At 41.5% G+C, this 15,842-nt stretch overlaps 1 protein-coding gene across 2 annotated transcripts in view; it reads left to right on the top strand.

Moving 5' to 3' along the window:
• Camsap2 (calmodulin regulated spectrin associated protein family member 2) overlaps positions 1–13,992 on the top strand; it is an 82,678-nt gene extending 68,686 nt beyond the window's left edge. For both annotated transcript variants that reach the window (XM_090341447.1, XM_090341448.1), the window contains 8 exons: positions 496–565; positions 903–3,105; positions 5,493–5,629; positions 6,010–6,230; positions 8,475–8,547; positions 9,482–9,597; positions 10,622–10,740; positions 11,132–13,992. In XM_090341447.1, coding sequence (XP_090197573.1) covers positions 496–565; positions 903–3,105; positions 5,493–5,629; positions 6,010–6,230; positions 8,475–8,547; positions 9,482–9,597; positions 10,622–10,740; positions 11,132–11,440 — 3,248 coding nt within the window. In that variant the 3' untranslated portion in view covers positions 11,441–13,992. The remainder of the gene's footprint in view (positions 1–495; positions 566–902; positions 3,106–5,492; positions 5,630–6,009; positions 6,231–8,474; positions 8,548–9,481; positions 9,598–10,621; positions 10,741–11,131) is intronic.
• Positions 13,993–15,842: the final 1,850 nt, after the last annotated feature.

Raw genomic sequence — 15,842 nt, 5'->3', positions numbered from 1 at the left:
ATTGAGATTTGATGTAAGTAAATACCCCATCAGAAAAGTCGTTGTGAATATACAAAAGAAAAGAAAGTCGGAGTCGGTGCTTGCTTTTCTTTTTATGTGGTGCTGTGAATCAAACCCAGTGCCTTGCATATTACCTGCTTAGAAAGCTCCCTCCTAACTGAGCTATGTCCCAGTCCTGGTGCTTTCTTTTCAAGAGTGACTCTCACTATGGAACTCAAGCCAGTCTAGCTTTCAGCCTCCTAAATTCAGGATTACAAGTGTGTGCCATTCTATACAGCCTTCACTTTTTTTTTTTGTACAAGCAACAGCACTTGAACTCAGGACCTTGACCTTTTATTTAGCCTTTTAGCTCAGAGCTAGCATTCTTCTGCTTGAGCCGCCAGGGTATCTACTTACTTTCAGTGTTGTGGATGAATCCTCAAATATATAAAATCTGTTCAATTTCTGTATGTTCCCGTTTTGTACATGATTTTAATGGCTGTTTTCCATTTGAAGGAGGAATTAGAAGGTCTTCATCCATGTCATATGTTGATGGTTTCATAGGAACATGGCCCAAAGAAAAAAGGTAAGCAAAGAGAATTTGTCTTAAGTGTATTCACCTTATGAAACTTAGAAATATCTGCTCCCCCAACTCTCTCTCTCCATTGCTGTTAACCAGAATGCCAAATCTAGACTTTTAGTTTAGTATGCAGATCTAAAGGGCAGCATAGGCAGATAGTAGAGAGGTCTGGAGCTAAGCTTAAACAGTAGAGAAACAGGCATAACCTTACCTTGAGGTCACTTGAATTGTAATAACTGGAGAAAAAAAAGAAATGGACTTCCCAATAATTTTATTTAGTGACATTCACAAAATCATCCATTTTCTGGCATTACTTAAGGGTTTTCTCTAAACTTTTTCCTAGATCATCTGTGCATGGTGTTTCATTTGATATTTCTTTTGATAAAGAAGATAGTGTGCCAAAATCCACTCCAAACCGAGGAATCACTCGTTCTATTAGCAATGAAGGACTCCCTCTGAACAACAATCGTGTCTCTAAACACATTCGGAAAAACTTGTCCTTCAAGCCAGTAAATGGGGAGGAAGAAGAGAGCATTGAAGAAGAACTTAATGTAGACCCTCACAGCGACCTCAAATCTTACATGCCCCTTCATGCGAATGAGCTGAACTCTAACGAGAATATTTCTTACAAGCTTCCCAACGGAGCTTTACAAAACAGAGTACTCCTAGATGAGTTTGGCAATCAGATTGAGACTCCAAGCATTGAAGAAGCATTACAGATAATTCATGATACCGAAAAATCTCCTCACGCACCTCGGCCAGACCAAATTGCTAATGGCTTCTTTCTTCATAGCCAGGAAATGAGTATCCTTAACTCCAATCTCAAGCTAAATCAGTCGAGTCCTGACAATGTAAGTGACACAAAAGGTGCCTTGAGTCCTGTGACTGACACTACAGAAGTAGACACTGGAATTCATGTTCCTTCTGAAGACATTCCTGAAACAATGGACGAAGACTCTTCTTTGCGGGATTACACTGTCAGCTTGGACTCTGACATGGATGACGCATCTAAATTTCTCCAGGATTATGACATCAGAGCCAGCAACCCCAGGGAAGCCCTGAGTCCTTGTCCAAGTACTGTAAGTACCAAGTCTCAGCCGGGAAGCAGTGCTTCTTCCAGTTCTGGTGTTAAAATGACCAGCTTTGCTGAGCAGAAATTCAGGAAACTGAATCATACCGATGGGAAGAGTAGCGGAAGCAGTTCTCAGAAAACCACACCAGAGGGCTCTGAGCTGAATATCCCTCACGTGGTTGCCTGGGCCCACATCCCTGAGGAGTCCAGCCTTCCGCCAGGACGGGATACCACGCAGCTGCTGGCGTCAGAAATGGTGCATCTTAGGATGAAACTGGAGGAAAAGAGGCGAGCAATAGAAGCCCAGAAGAAGAAAATGGAAGCTGCTTTCACGAAGCAGAGGCAGAAGATGGGAAGGACAGCTTTCCTTACTGTAGTGAAGAAGAAGGGAGACGGCATCTCCCCGCTCCGCGAGGAGGCGGCAGGTGCCGAGGACGAGAAGGTCTACACGGACAGAGTGAAGGAGAAGGAAGCACACAAACCAGATGGACAGAGGAGCAAGTCCCTGGCTGATATAAAAGAAAGCTTGGAGAATCCCCCAGCCAAGTGGCTGAAGTCCCCAACCACGCCGGGGGACCCTGAGAAGCAGTGGAACCTTGCGAGCCCCTCAGAAGAGACTCTCAATGAAGGGGAGATCCTAGAATACACTCGCTCCATCGAGAAGCTGAACTCCTCCCTGCATTTTCTCCAGCAGGAGATGCAGCGCCTGTCCCTTCAGCAGGAGATGCTAATGCAGATGAGGGAGCAGCAGTCCTGGGTGATTTCACCGCCACAGCCCTCGCCACAGAAACATGCTCGGGAGTTCAAGACTTCCAGGCAGGCCAGCCTATCATCCACCATAGCACCCTTCTCATCTGACTCTCCCCGCCCTACTCACCCCTCCCCGCAGGCCTCCAGCAGGAAGAGCGCCTCCTTTTCTGCTAAGAATCAAAGGACTCCCAGGCCCAACGAGTTAAAAATAACTCCTTTGAATCGAACCCTGACACCCCCTCGCTCTGTGGATAGTCTTCCCCGACTAAGAAGGTTTTCCCCAAGTCAGGTGCCCATTCAGACTCGGTCTTTTGTGTGCTTTGGAGATGACGGGGAGCCTCAGTTAAAGGAACCCAAACCCAAGGAGGAGGCTAAAAAGGAGGACTTGGAATGCAGAGGGGCCTCAGGACCACAAGAGCATAACCCCGAAGAAAAGGAGCTCAAGCCTCGTGAGTCCACGGTTTCTGAAGTCCTATCCCAGCCTGTCATGGAGACTGTGTGTCTGACAGCAAATGAGGACCAACTGAAGCAGCCCACAGACCCCTCGCCTAAGCCCACCTTCCCACCCACCGCTCCTAAAAATGTTAACCTGATTGAAGTCTCCCTGTCGGACTTGAAACCCCCTGAAAAGACCGATGTGTCCATTGAAAAATATGATGGAGAAAGTGATAAAGAACAGTTTGCTGATGATGATCAGAAAGTGTGCTGTGGCTTCTTTTTTAAGGTAATGTCAGTCTGCATAGTTTCAGGGTGTGTGAGTTTCGTTTTTTCTAAGTTCACATTCTTCTTTACAGCAATCCTCCCTCTTTCCAGAGGTACTGGATCTCCCCCCTACCCCTGGTCATAGGGCTTGACTCTGGAGCCTAGGCTGTCCCTGAGCTCTTCAGCTCAAGGCTACCACCCTAACTCAGGAGCCACAGCCCCACTTCCTTTTTGCTAGTATTTAATTAGAGATAAGATTTTCAGTCTATGGGTCTGTTGTACCCAGGGTGGCTTTAAACCACCATCCTCAGATCTCAGCCTCCTGAGTAGCTAGAATTACAGGCATGAGCCACTGCGCCCGGCTCTAGATCTTTTTTTTATTTCCAGAGAATAATGGTACACATGTAGTTCATTAGATACAGGTGCATGCCTATAGACACACCTGAATGTTGGTTAATGTTGTCTTCTGACTTTCTCCATTCTCTGTACATCTGGGATTTTACTCAAAATGCCTTAGTTATTTATACTTCTTCCTCCAGTGGTTTCACTCCTCCTTGACCTAAGGTGTCATGTCTCTTTCATATGTTGGTGTCTGTAATGACAGCAATTTGTTGTGAATATATTAGACACCAGTGGAATAAGCTTCTGTAATCCTAGCTACTCAGGAGCTAAGTTCTGAGGATTGTGGTTTAAAGCCAGCTGGAAAATTTGTGAGACTCTTATCTCCAATAAACCATCAAAAAGCTAGAAGCAGAGGTGTGGCTCAAATGGTAGAATTCCAGCCGTGAACAGAAAAGCATATTGATAATGCCCAGGTCCTGAGTTGAACCTACTCCAGGACTAGTACAGAAAAAGAAAAGTAGTATTTATTTTTCTCAGCACCAAGGTATTTTAGAAGTCCTATGAGAATTAGGGTTGTCCCTAAGTATCAGGTGAAAACTGTAATCCTAGCTACTGAGAATGCCGAGACCTGGAGGATCATGGTTTGAATCCAGCCTGTGTAGAAAAGTCAAGAGACTCCATCTCCCATTACTTGGGGCAGGGGCTGGGAGGAGGAGCAGGTGGCTCAAGGAATGCAAGCTGAGCAAGTGCAAGACTTGTGTTAAAGCCCCCGTAGTAGCTAGCCAGAACAAACAAGCAAAAATAAACAGCAGCCAAGAAAAAGCTAGGCATTAGTGGCTTGCACCTCTAATTCTAGCCACTCAGAAGGCAAGATCTAAGGATCACAGTTCAGTTCAAAGCCAGCTCAGACAGGAAAGTCTGTTAGTCTTTTTTTTTTTTTTTTTTTTTTTTGCCAGTCCTGGGGCTTAAACTCAGGACCGGAGCACTGACCTTGGGCTTTCTCAAGGCTAAAGCTCTACCATTTGAGTCACAGCACCATTTCTGGCTTTTTCTATGTATGTGGTACTGAGGAATTGATCCCAGGTCTTCGTGCATGCTAGGCAAGCACTCTACCACTAGGCCAAACTCCTGGCCCATGAGATTCTTAGTGATAATTAACTACCTGAAAACTGAAAGTAGAGCTTGTGGCTCAAAATGATAGAGTGCTATCCTTGAGCAAAAATGGTCAGGGACAGAACCCAAGCCCTGAGTTCAAGCCATACAACCAACCCGGGGTGAGGGCAGGGGAGGGGGGGTGGGGGAAAGAGTCTAGCCTAGGAGATATAATCGTGACTGTCAGCTTGAAGGTCCCTCAGTAGAGAAATGTAATTTCACTCATCTTCTCTTCAAAGAGAAAACTTTTGCTGGAAGTCAATAGCCCATGCCTGTAATCCTAGCTGTCAGGAAATTCAAATCTGAGAATCGAGGTTTAAAGCCAGCCCTGGCAGAAAAGTCCACGAGGCTCTTAACCTCCAGTCAACCACCAAGAAGCTAGAAGTAGAGCTGTGGCTCAGGTTGTAGAGCGTCAACCATGAGTGGAAAAAAACAAAAACCCAAAAGCTAAGCAAGAGTGTGAGGCTGTGAGTTCAAACCCTAGTACCAATATTTACAAAGAGAGAGAAAAGCATTCAATGTAATTTTGAACTTATCAAACTGTGTGACCTCAACTTCAAAAACAATTTATAGTTTCGATTGTGACACTACATTAGCTGACTACTATGGGAAAGTTTTATCCTTTTTATTGACCATGTATTGTACATGCAGGTTTTTTAAAAAATTGAGGGTAAACTCCCTGTGCTCAGTTATTAAGATCTAAGAACCTTTTTTCTTTTCATGGCCATTAAGTTATTTAACAGAATTACTAACACTTTAATTCAGCTTTTCCATCATAATTTCCAAAACAGTCCTCCATTAGGCAGAGTCCGAATAGTTCAGATTTCCAGTTGTTGAAGTAAGCACGATATGCAACTACAGCAATTGAAAATGAGGGTATCATTACCTGAAGTGCTCCATGCAATTTGTTCTTAGGATGATCAAAAGGCAGAAAATGACATGGCAATGAAACGAGCAGCGCTGTTGGAGAAACGGTTACGGAGGGAGAAGGAAAGTCAGCTTCGAAAACAGCAACTGGAGGCAGAGATGGAGCATAAGAAAGAAGAAACCAGGTGAATGGAGGGAACAAGGCCGTCCTTTAACCTCCTGTGGAGGGAGAGAAGGGCTGGGGGCATGCACAGTGAATGCCTAAGGAACGTCCTCCCTCACATGTAAGCGGGTTTATTTTAGAGATGTTTACAGTCTGCTACACTCTGGTAATTTCTAGCAGTTACTTTATTTTCCTAAAGTATTGCCTGATTTCACATGCCAAAGTACTCCAGAAACACACATCTTATTCAATGTTTGATACAAGTCAATATAACTTGACTGAGAAACAACCTGAATTTTCTCAAGTGGATTTTCAATAATGGATTTCTGTTTTCTCCAGGATCCCAGAAGATGGAAATTCTCTCTTCTCTCATCAGACCTGTAACTCTTTTTTATTTCTTAGGCGTAAAACTGAGGAGGAACGTCAAAAGAAAGAAGATGAGCGAGCACGTAGAGAATTTATCAGGCAAGAATACATGAGGCGGAAACAGCTGAAGCTAATGGAGGACATGGACACTGTCATTAAGCCCCGTCCTCAAGTGGCAAAGCAAAAAAAGCAGCGGCCGAAATCCATTCACAGAGATCATGTCGAGTCCCCCAAAACACCAATCAAAGGTCCTCCAGGTAACACAGACTACTGTGCCGAGTCTGTTCATAAAACACCAGCTGGGTTTGTCATGTTAACGTGATCATGCTTTGCCAGTACTAAATTGGATACAATTTGAGATTACACATAGTCTGGTTTGGAAAATCAAAATGAGCAAGTGCAGATTTCTCAACTTCTGTGTATTATGTATGCATGCATATATTCAACATATATTCAATGGAACAAATAAGAAAGCTAAAACAATTTAAATAGTAACTAAGGAATTCTGTCCTCAGATATAATCCCCTTGAACTAGTAACTACCCTTTAAATATTTATACAGTTAGGATAAATTTTGGGTTTTTTTGGCATCATTCCTGGGGCTTGAACATAGAGCCTGGACCCTGGACACTGTCCTTGGTCACTTTTCTTTTTCCTTTTTAGTCGGTTGTGGGACTTGAACTCTGAGCTTAGGCGTGGTCCCTGATCTCTTCAGCTCAAGACTATCGCCTTACCCCTTGAGCCACAGCTCCACTTCCTATTTTCTGGTGGTTAATTGGAAATAAGAGTCTCACAGACTTTAGTCCCAAGCTGGCTTTGAGTCGCAATCCTTAGAGCTCAGCCTCCTGAGTAGCTAGGATTACAGGTGTGAGCCACCGCACCCAACCCTTGATCACTTTTTTGCTCAAACACTTGAGCCACAGTGCCACTTCAAGCTTTTTCTGTGTATGTGGTATCAAGGAATCAAACCCAAGACTTTGTGCATGCCAGGCAAACACTTTACTGCTAGGCCACACTCCCAGCCCCAGTTAGGATAAATGTTATGTGCATGAATTTTTTTTTTTACGTATATTTGATGTGTTGGGGAGTATATGCTGGAGATTTAAACCCAAGGCTTTGCACATAATACTCTACCACTTGGCTAAACCCCCAGTCAACACTTTGGCACAGTAAGGAATATAAGAAAATCATGAGTATAATAAGTTGGGTGCCAGTAGCTCACGACTATAATCGTGGTTACTCAGGAGGCTATGATGAAAGGATTTTGGTTTGAAGCCAGCACAGCAAGTCCATGAGACTCTTCTCTCCAGTTAACCAGAGTTAGAGGTAGAGCTGTGGCTCCAGTGGAAGAGTGCCAGCCTTGAGCAAAAGGGACAGTGCCCAGGTCCTGAGTTCAAACCATAGGACTGGCCAAAAAAAAAAAAAAAGCAAGGTACATACTTTTATTTTCTAAAACCTTTTTATTTAAAGTAAACTTCATGGAAAATGTTAAAGAATTTCCACATTGGGCCTAAGGATGTAGCTTAATTGTAAAGTGTGCCTCAGACAGATGAGACCCTGGGTCTGACTCCCAGCATCACAAAATAACCACTAAACAAAGAATAGAATTCCTTGAATTACCCTAAACACAAGGAAAAGTAATGTTGACTATTGAAAGGGAAATGTGTCTTTTTTGGTCAAGGAAACCTTTTTATCTTTGATTAATTGGTTGGTCAGTGTTTTGTTTTGTTTTGCCAGTCTTGGGCCTGAACTCAGGGCCTAGGCACTGTGCTTGGACACCTTTGCTCAAGGCTAGCACTCTGCCACGTGAGCCACAGTGCCACCTCTGGCTTTTTCTGTGTATGTGGTACCAAGGAATTCAACTCAGGGCTTCGTGCATGCTAGGTGAGCACTCTACCACTAGGCTATGCTCCCAGCCCATGGTTGGTTGGTTTTGAGGAAGGATATCACTCTTTAATAGTCTGTTTTTTTTTTTTAATTGTAATGTATAAAGGAGTTACAGTTACATTCACCAGATAGTAGGTATATTACTTCTCACACATTGATACCCCTTCTTATGTTTTTGGCCAGTCTGGTTTTGAACTCTTACTGTTACCTAGGTCTCCTGAGTACTGGTATTACAGTTGACTACTACCACATCTAGCTCAGTGAAAGTTTTTGGCTGAAGTTAATAAATTAATTTCCTGCCCAAGAATTTGATATTCAGTATTACTTAAATATATTTTCTTTCTTGACAAAAAAATGGATGGTGGTATCTGGTCTCATCTCAGCACTTTCTTTTGTGAACATCAAGTTAGTATTACTGTTTTCAAAAATTAGGTTCTTTAAATCATGTGCATGCAAGCATATTATACATTTAGACTAAGAGGAAAGAAAACAGGAAAAGAAAGAAGCCCATTTTCTGTGCTGGTGTTCTCTAATGAACAGACTCTTTTCTGTTTCTTCTTTTAAAGTTATGATTTTGTTTCTGCTCAGGATCACGACTTTATCGTGTTTTTTCAGCCTCTAGCCTTTCTTTGGCATCACTGAACACTGGTGATACTGAGAGTCTTCATTCAGGCAAGAGGACGCCAAGGTAAATCCACACACAGTAAAGAATAGGGTATCTGCAATTATACAAAGTTTTCAGTAAAGAATCTGTAGAGTGTTTGTTTTGAATTTTGTAATGACTGAATCATAACCATAGATTTTCATAAGTTTTAAGGGTTTCTGTTATAAAGAAATTATGAAGAGTCATATTCATCTTTCAGTGTCTTTATCTTTACGTTGATGAGATACTTCTGATACTAAATGCAACTATACAAAGGTAGTTGCACTATGTTTGTGATTAAGTCATAATGGTTAGAAACAGGAAACACATCCTCTAGTGTTAGCCTCTCTAGCTTGGTAAGTAAGCGTTCTTCTACTGGAACACTAGAATTATTCCAAAGTAGATCCCTTCTTGAATGTATTAGTCTGTTTTTTGTTAGCGTACATAGTTGTACAGGGGAGCTTCCATTGTGACATTGCCTCACACATATATATATATCCTGAGCAGCCTCTCCATCCCTGCCTCTCTCCCCACCCTACTCCCCCCCTCTTAAAACAGTGTCAAGATTTAACACAAGAGGGAAGATCTCCTTTGTCCTTGAAAGTCAGTATCATGTTTTGCTGTGCTATAATACCCATGTTACAAAAGAGTGTGTCTCCTGGTGTAGTTGTCTTAGAGTTCTTATCTATTGTGTTGCCACCCTTGTTGCTGCAGTTGTCATGTGGAGAAACATGCATTCTTTCAACAGATATTTATAATATGCCTACTATGGTTTGGGAACAAATATGTGTGATAAATACTTATAGCTATATGCATCTCACACATACACGTGTGTGAATATACAGAAATTGGACACACAGCACAATCACCATTTTATTTTTAAAGTTCTAGGTTGTTTGGTTGATACTTGCACATACACTTTCTGGTCCCCAAACCTTTTTCTGATTGAAACCTAAGAAGACTCTGGTTTTCCATTTAGGTCAGAGTCTGTAGAAGGTTTCTTGTCTCCAAGTCGTTGTGGTAGTCGAAATGGAGAGAAGGACTGGGAAAATGCATCAACAACTTCATCAGTGGCTTCGGGAACAGAATACACAGGTCCGTGTGTGCGTGCGTGCGTGCGTGTGTTTACTGCGGAAAATGGTCTTGCCTAAATCTGCTAAAACAGCAAGTCCTTATCTACATGTAGCTGAGTCTCAGTGACAGAGCTGTACTTAGAGGGGGATTGATGGAGGGGAGAAACGCATTCTAAGTAAAACCAGTGACGCCACTTAGCTCTTATTCCTCTACTTCTGTCTTTAAAATAGTACCCACTTCTGCGTGGTAGTTTGGGTCTGAGGAAGGCTCAGGGGAGTCTAATGTACAGTATGTAAATCCTCATTGCTGTGCAATGGAGAAATGAGGAAGTTGGGAAGGTTGGTGGGGGGAGCACGTGTGGAGGGCAAGCAAAGGAGAGCCCCATTCACCTGCCACGTGGAGACAGGGAGCCCCACAGAGCCCCAGTTACAGATCTGCTGGCTTTTGGTACAGCCTCCTATGGTGGGCTACAAAGGCTGAAATTGGGCACCATGGCCCTGTTAATCCCTTGGTTAATCCTGAAGAAGATGAAGCTTTTGTTTTCTTCTTATACAATTATCTTACTCATGGGCCATTTCCACGTTAGCTCACCAGAAGTAAAATGACCAGACTTAAGAAAGAGTAGGCAGACAGGGGAGAGCTACAGCAGTGTTGTCTTTGCAGCCTCAGAAAGCCATAGGTACATCCTCCAGATGTGTCCCTGTGTGGACTGGAGTGCAGCCAAGAAGAAACCTAGAAGCCCGGGATTTCTTTACCAGCCATCTCATACTATAGGAATAGTTACAGTATTGAAGAATAGCCAGGTACCAAGAATTCAGACAACCGCTGACTCAGGAGCCTGGTGTCAGAAAGATCACGGTTTGAAGCCAGCCCAAGCAGAAACTCCTTGAGATTACATTTCCAATAACCAGCAAAAAGCCAGGCTGGAGGTGTAGTTCAAGTGGTGGAGTAAGACATCCTGAATTCAAACGCCAGAGCCAGCAAAAAAATTAAAATAAGAGAAATAATAACAATGTTTTCTTATTGTTTTAAATGCTTACCACAGGACCAAAGCTCTACAAAGAACCCAGTGCAAAATCCAATAAACACATAATACAAAATGCCTTGGCTCATTGCTGTTTGGCTGGAAAGGTAAATGAAGGTCAGAAGAAAAAAATACTGGAGGTAAGTATGTTTGCATGAAAATTAAGTTCATCAACATTCTGAAAGTATAGACATTTTTTCTATCAGTGCAGGGGAAAAACCCCCAGAGCTCCTAACACTTCAACAGCATCTATGAAACTAGACGTTTCAGTTACTAGATTGAGTTAGTTCACTCTCAAGTTGAATTCGGAAGACTGCAAATTTTTTTTAAATTCCGTATGAAGACTAGACTAAAATTTGTCACTAAAATGTGGCACAGTGGTAGAGTGCTTGCTTGCTTACCAAGCTCAAGGATCTGGATTTGATTCCCAGCACTTGCAAAAACCAATAAAATGTGTTATAAAGTTTGATCAACAAACATTACATGAGTACTGAAACTTCATTATTGTTATTACTATTTTGTTTTCTAAAGGAAATGGAGAAGTCGGATGCCAACAACTTCCTGATTCTGTTCCGGGATTCAGGCTGTCAGTTCAGGTCCTTGTATACTTACTGCCCAGAAACTGAAGAGATCAGTAAACTGACTGGGATAGGCCCCAAATCAATCACTAAAAAGATGATTGAGGGACTTTACAAATACAATTCTGACAGGAAACAGTTCAGCCACATACCTGCGAAAACGTTATCCGCCAGTGTTGATGCAATTACCATTCATAGCCATTTGTGGCAGACCAAAAGACCAGTAACACCCAAAAAACTTCTCCCTACCACTAAGGCATAAGAGTGGGAAATGTTTGCTTCAGAACATTCGTGGTAAATTTGCACTTCATCATTCCTGCCTAGAGAAAATCTTTCTCATTGCCAACAAGACTTTTGTTCACTGGAACTGGACATTAGCCGATGTCGTGAACAACTGGAATGTAAACCACAGTATTTTGGAATGCAGAAGAGTCTCACTTAGCCGGTAAGTCCAAGTGAGGAAGGAAAGGTTCTGATTCGCAAGTGGAGATTTGGACATTGGCCGGTTCCCCTGCCTGGTGGTAGAGACCCTGAAGCACTGAATTGTGAACCCAGTGGGCATCGGGTAGAAATGTGGCTAGGATCACGAATTATGTGTTGTACTTGTTGCTTTTTTTTTTTTTGACCTTTAACTCTATGTTTGTCTTCAGATGGTTTGTTGGGGATTCATTCTAAGCTACCTTTGTATTTGTTTCCCGTGGAGACCTGACAGTAGGAAGAATGCCTTCAGAAGTAACGTGCACCTTTCTCTGCCGTTAAGAGAAACACTAGTGTTGCATTTTACAGGAACCCTCATGTTTTAATGGTGTTAAAGCATTTGCAAGAATTATCCTGTATTATTTATTATTCACTCAAGTATTAACATTTCTCTACTAAATAAGAGGAGGTGTTGTAAAAGCTGCTAGTAGGTTCGCTTTAAACCACATGAGCTTAACCAAGAAATACAAGAAGTTGCTGATTAAATCAGTGCTGTTTTACATGACTAGCCAATTCAGAATAGTGGAGATTTTAACAAAAACAGGCTTTTTCTATTTTTCAAAGTAAGTCACTTTATCAGTTGGCAGAAGCAAATGGCACTTTGCAAGTAGTCTTTCAGTGTGAAAAATGTAAGACTTCCTAAAGCAAGTTCTTGGGAGTCTTGGCATTATTTATAACTGCTATGAAATTTATTTTTAGAATTTTAGAACCTGTACAAGGGCTGTATTTCAGTTTTAAAATCGCTTCACATTTATTTTACTTGCATTGGGTTTTTCTTCTTTTTAATCCTTTCCATGTGGAACATCATAGACTATGAGGACACACTTGAAATCTCTCTGTGATCATTGTTCATTAGCAGTGGAGAGCAGAGAGTTCGTTGGGGAAAACTTCATTCTCAGGAAATGACTTGAATGATTCTGTGACCCTGTTATGTTTCAGTGTTGTGACACCTGGGTACACTAAGGGGGAAGACAGTATTGTACCATAAATGGGACGTGTAGTACCTTTTCTTTCTTGGCTGTAGAGATGAAGATATGTACATTTCTCTAACAGAGGTGTTCAGAGGGAACATTAATGTCTCATACAATGTATTTACTTATTTTAAAAATCAGATAGGAATGAGCTGTCCCTGAGCTGTACTTTTCTATTATAAGGCCTTCTGGCATCAGTGCATCTGGATTATCAACATTTTCTCAAATGCTGTCAATATTTTACTGTAATTTATGTTCTTATATTTATGTATATTTGTTAAAACTGTAAAAAAGTTCACAGATTTTTTTTCCAATATCTGTGCAAGATATGTGTGTAGCTCAAAACTATTTGTGATCTACTGTTTGCATGGAAGAGACCAGGATATGTAACTCTTATATTTTAAGTGTATACATATTATGTATATAATATATGAATACTAAAAATGGGGAAATACACATTTTACCTTTCAGACAATTTCTGTCACAATAGAGGGAAATGATCCAACACATCTCTAGACTAATTTAAAAATTTTAAGCAAATCTAATGAAAATATGGATAATACTCAAAACAAGAAATAAGCATTTTATATTACTAAATTTGTTTTTGTTGGCCAATTAAGTTTCCCTTATCAAAGCAATCATTTGTTCTATTACTTGGGTATTAGATAACAAGAAATTGGAAGCAAAACAATGAAGAACTATTGAGCACTAAGCAGGTCTAACTTCCCTCAGCTCTTAGTCGGCTGTGTCCAGCAGTCTAATCTAGTGTCTTGAAGGTAGAATGTGAATGTTGCCACAAAGTTCATTGCTCTCAGTATAAGATTTTACTTTATTAATGTAAAAGGCATATTGATATATTTCTTTAAGTCCACAGATTTTTTATTATGGTGCAGCTTTTAAAAAATTATGTTTAAAGTTCTACAAATTATAAAGTATGCCATTTCGTAAAGCCGAGGGATTTCTCCCCTTGCTGGAACACCCGGTGCTTACCTCCGTGCAGATCAGCTGGTTTTAAGTATTCAACTACAGTTGCCAAATGCTCGCTCATCCTGACTGCCAGTGGCGCCTGCCGTCGTCTAGCATTTGACAGTCGTGGAAAGCTTTTTATTCTTCTTGGTTCAAATTTTGTTTCAGAATGACTGTTACATTGGGGTTTTGTTGGGCTGCTTCTAGGCAGTTTACTTGAGGTTGGGATCTCTGGCCACTGTTGGGCAGTGTACAGTGTGTGGTGTGCTTACCTGTTGACCCCAAAGCATTGCTTACAGGTTTTCTAAAAGATGCTGTGCTGTAGAATTCTGTCATATTTGCTATTTCCTGGTACAGTGTAGTTTTTCCCCTACCATTTGAATAAAAGCATGGCACCAAATTGCCTCCTTTTCTGTTTCTTAAATAGAATAAGGTTTGGAAAGGCAAAACTACTTGAGCTTAGGAGAATTGTCATTGGCTGAGCTGGCTTTGAACTGAGATCTGAGGATGTCAGCCTTATGAGTAGCTAGGATTACAGTTTCTCAGGATGCAGCGGTTTTGTTGAGAATGGAGGTCTTCTGAACTGGCCTCAGACTACATGGAGTCCTCCCTGTGTCTGCCTTCCACGTCACTGGGGATTACAAGCAAGAGCCACCTCGCCCAGCAGTTTTCAATAATATTTGACAGTGTTGGAAAAGTGACCTAAGGTAATGTTAAAAAGTCTGTAGCAAAATGGAGGAAACAATGACTAAACAAATGCAGCAATGGCACTCACAGGACACAGTGTTAAAAATGAAGTAATACAACTTGTGGGTGAGATGGGAGGCAAAAACTGAGAGTGAGGGAAGGAGTGACATTGTCATAACACTTAAACATTAAAAGAGAAGAAAAGGGGAAAGAAGTCTGTAGCTCTGGAATGCTTAGCTTGGGAGTCTGTTATTTATATAGTGTATAAAATTGGTCATCATTTTTGATGAGTTATAATTAAGTTGTACTAAAATTAATACAATATGTCCTTTGAGCTTGCACTGATCTACAGAGGCCATTAGGAAGTCAGCATTTTATTCAATTTGTTGTTGTTGTTGTTTAGTATTTTGTGCCAGTCCTGGGGCTTGAACTCAGGGCCTAGGTGCTGTCCCTAACTTTTTGTGCTCAAGGTTAGCACTCTACCATTGATCTACAACTCCACTTCTACCTTTTTGCTTCTTAATTGGGTATAAGAGTCTCATAGACATTTCTGTCCAGGTTGGCTTTGAACTGCAATCCTCAGATCACTCAGCCTTCTGAGTAGCTAAGAGATTATAGGCATGTGCCACTGACACCTGGCAGATTTGTAGGTTTTTGGTTTTGTTATTTTTTAATTTTTGTGTTTTGTTTTTGTTGTTGAGACAAGGCCTATCTACATACTCCAGGTTGGCCTCAAAGTTGCATTCTTCCTGCCTCAGCAATCCAGGTGTTGGAATTACAGGCGTGTGCTACTGCACCAAGCTTGAGAGGCCAATCCTTGACTATTTCTTCTGATTTTGCTGATTCTGCTTATTTGCACAAGGACAACAAAAGAAAAATATGATAATAACCCCCCCCCTCCTAGAAAAAATCTTGTATAATTATTTGCCTGTAGAAATACCCACTATTTCCAGGAATAAATGTGATTTTCCTTCTTGGAAACTTAAGAATTTCAAGGTTCAACTGAGAGCTACACTTATACAGTATTCCTTGGTAATTTATGTTTTCTTTGTTTGTTTGTTTGTTTTTTTGGTGGGTCCTGGGGCTTGAACTCTGGGCCTGGGCGCTGTCCCTGAGCTCTTCAGCTTAACGCACTGCTCTACCCCTGAACAACAGCCCCACTTCCCGTTTTCTAGTGATTAATTGGAGATAAGAGTCTCATGTTCTTTAGTGCCCAAGATGACTTTGAACTGCGATCCTCAGATCTCAGCCTCCTGAGTAGCTAGGATTACAGACATGAGCCACCGCGCCCAGCTACTGTATGTTTTCAAATAAAAATATTTATCTCTAAAAGCTAGGCATGTTAAAGTAACATATAAAGCTCCCTGGAGCCCACACACAAACTCCATCTGCTTTCTCTGACCTCCTGGCTAATTGATGAGTTGCACTGAGCCATAGAAAAACGTTCTGAAGTGACAGAAACACACACCTTTAATTCTTAGCCTGTTTACACAGAGATAATATGGAATAAAACATGAAGAAAACAGCTGGGAAGCTGGGACCTTGGAACTGGAAAAGGCATCG

This window comes from Megascapheus bottae, chromosome 10 (genome assembly GCF_031878675.1).
Source record: "Megascapheus bottae isolate mThoBot1 chromosome 10, mThoBot2.hap1, whole genome shotgun sequence".
In the NCBI taxonomy this organism is placed as follows: domain Eukaryota; kingdom Metazoa; phylum Chordata; class Mammalia; order Rodentia; family Geomyidae; genus Megascapheus; species Megascapheus bottae.
The sequence above is the reverse complement of the archived record's forward strand: the minus strand, read 5'-3'. Positions and strand labels throughout refer to the sequence as shown.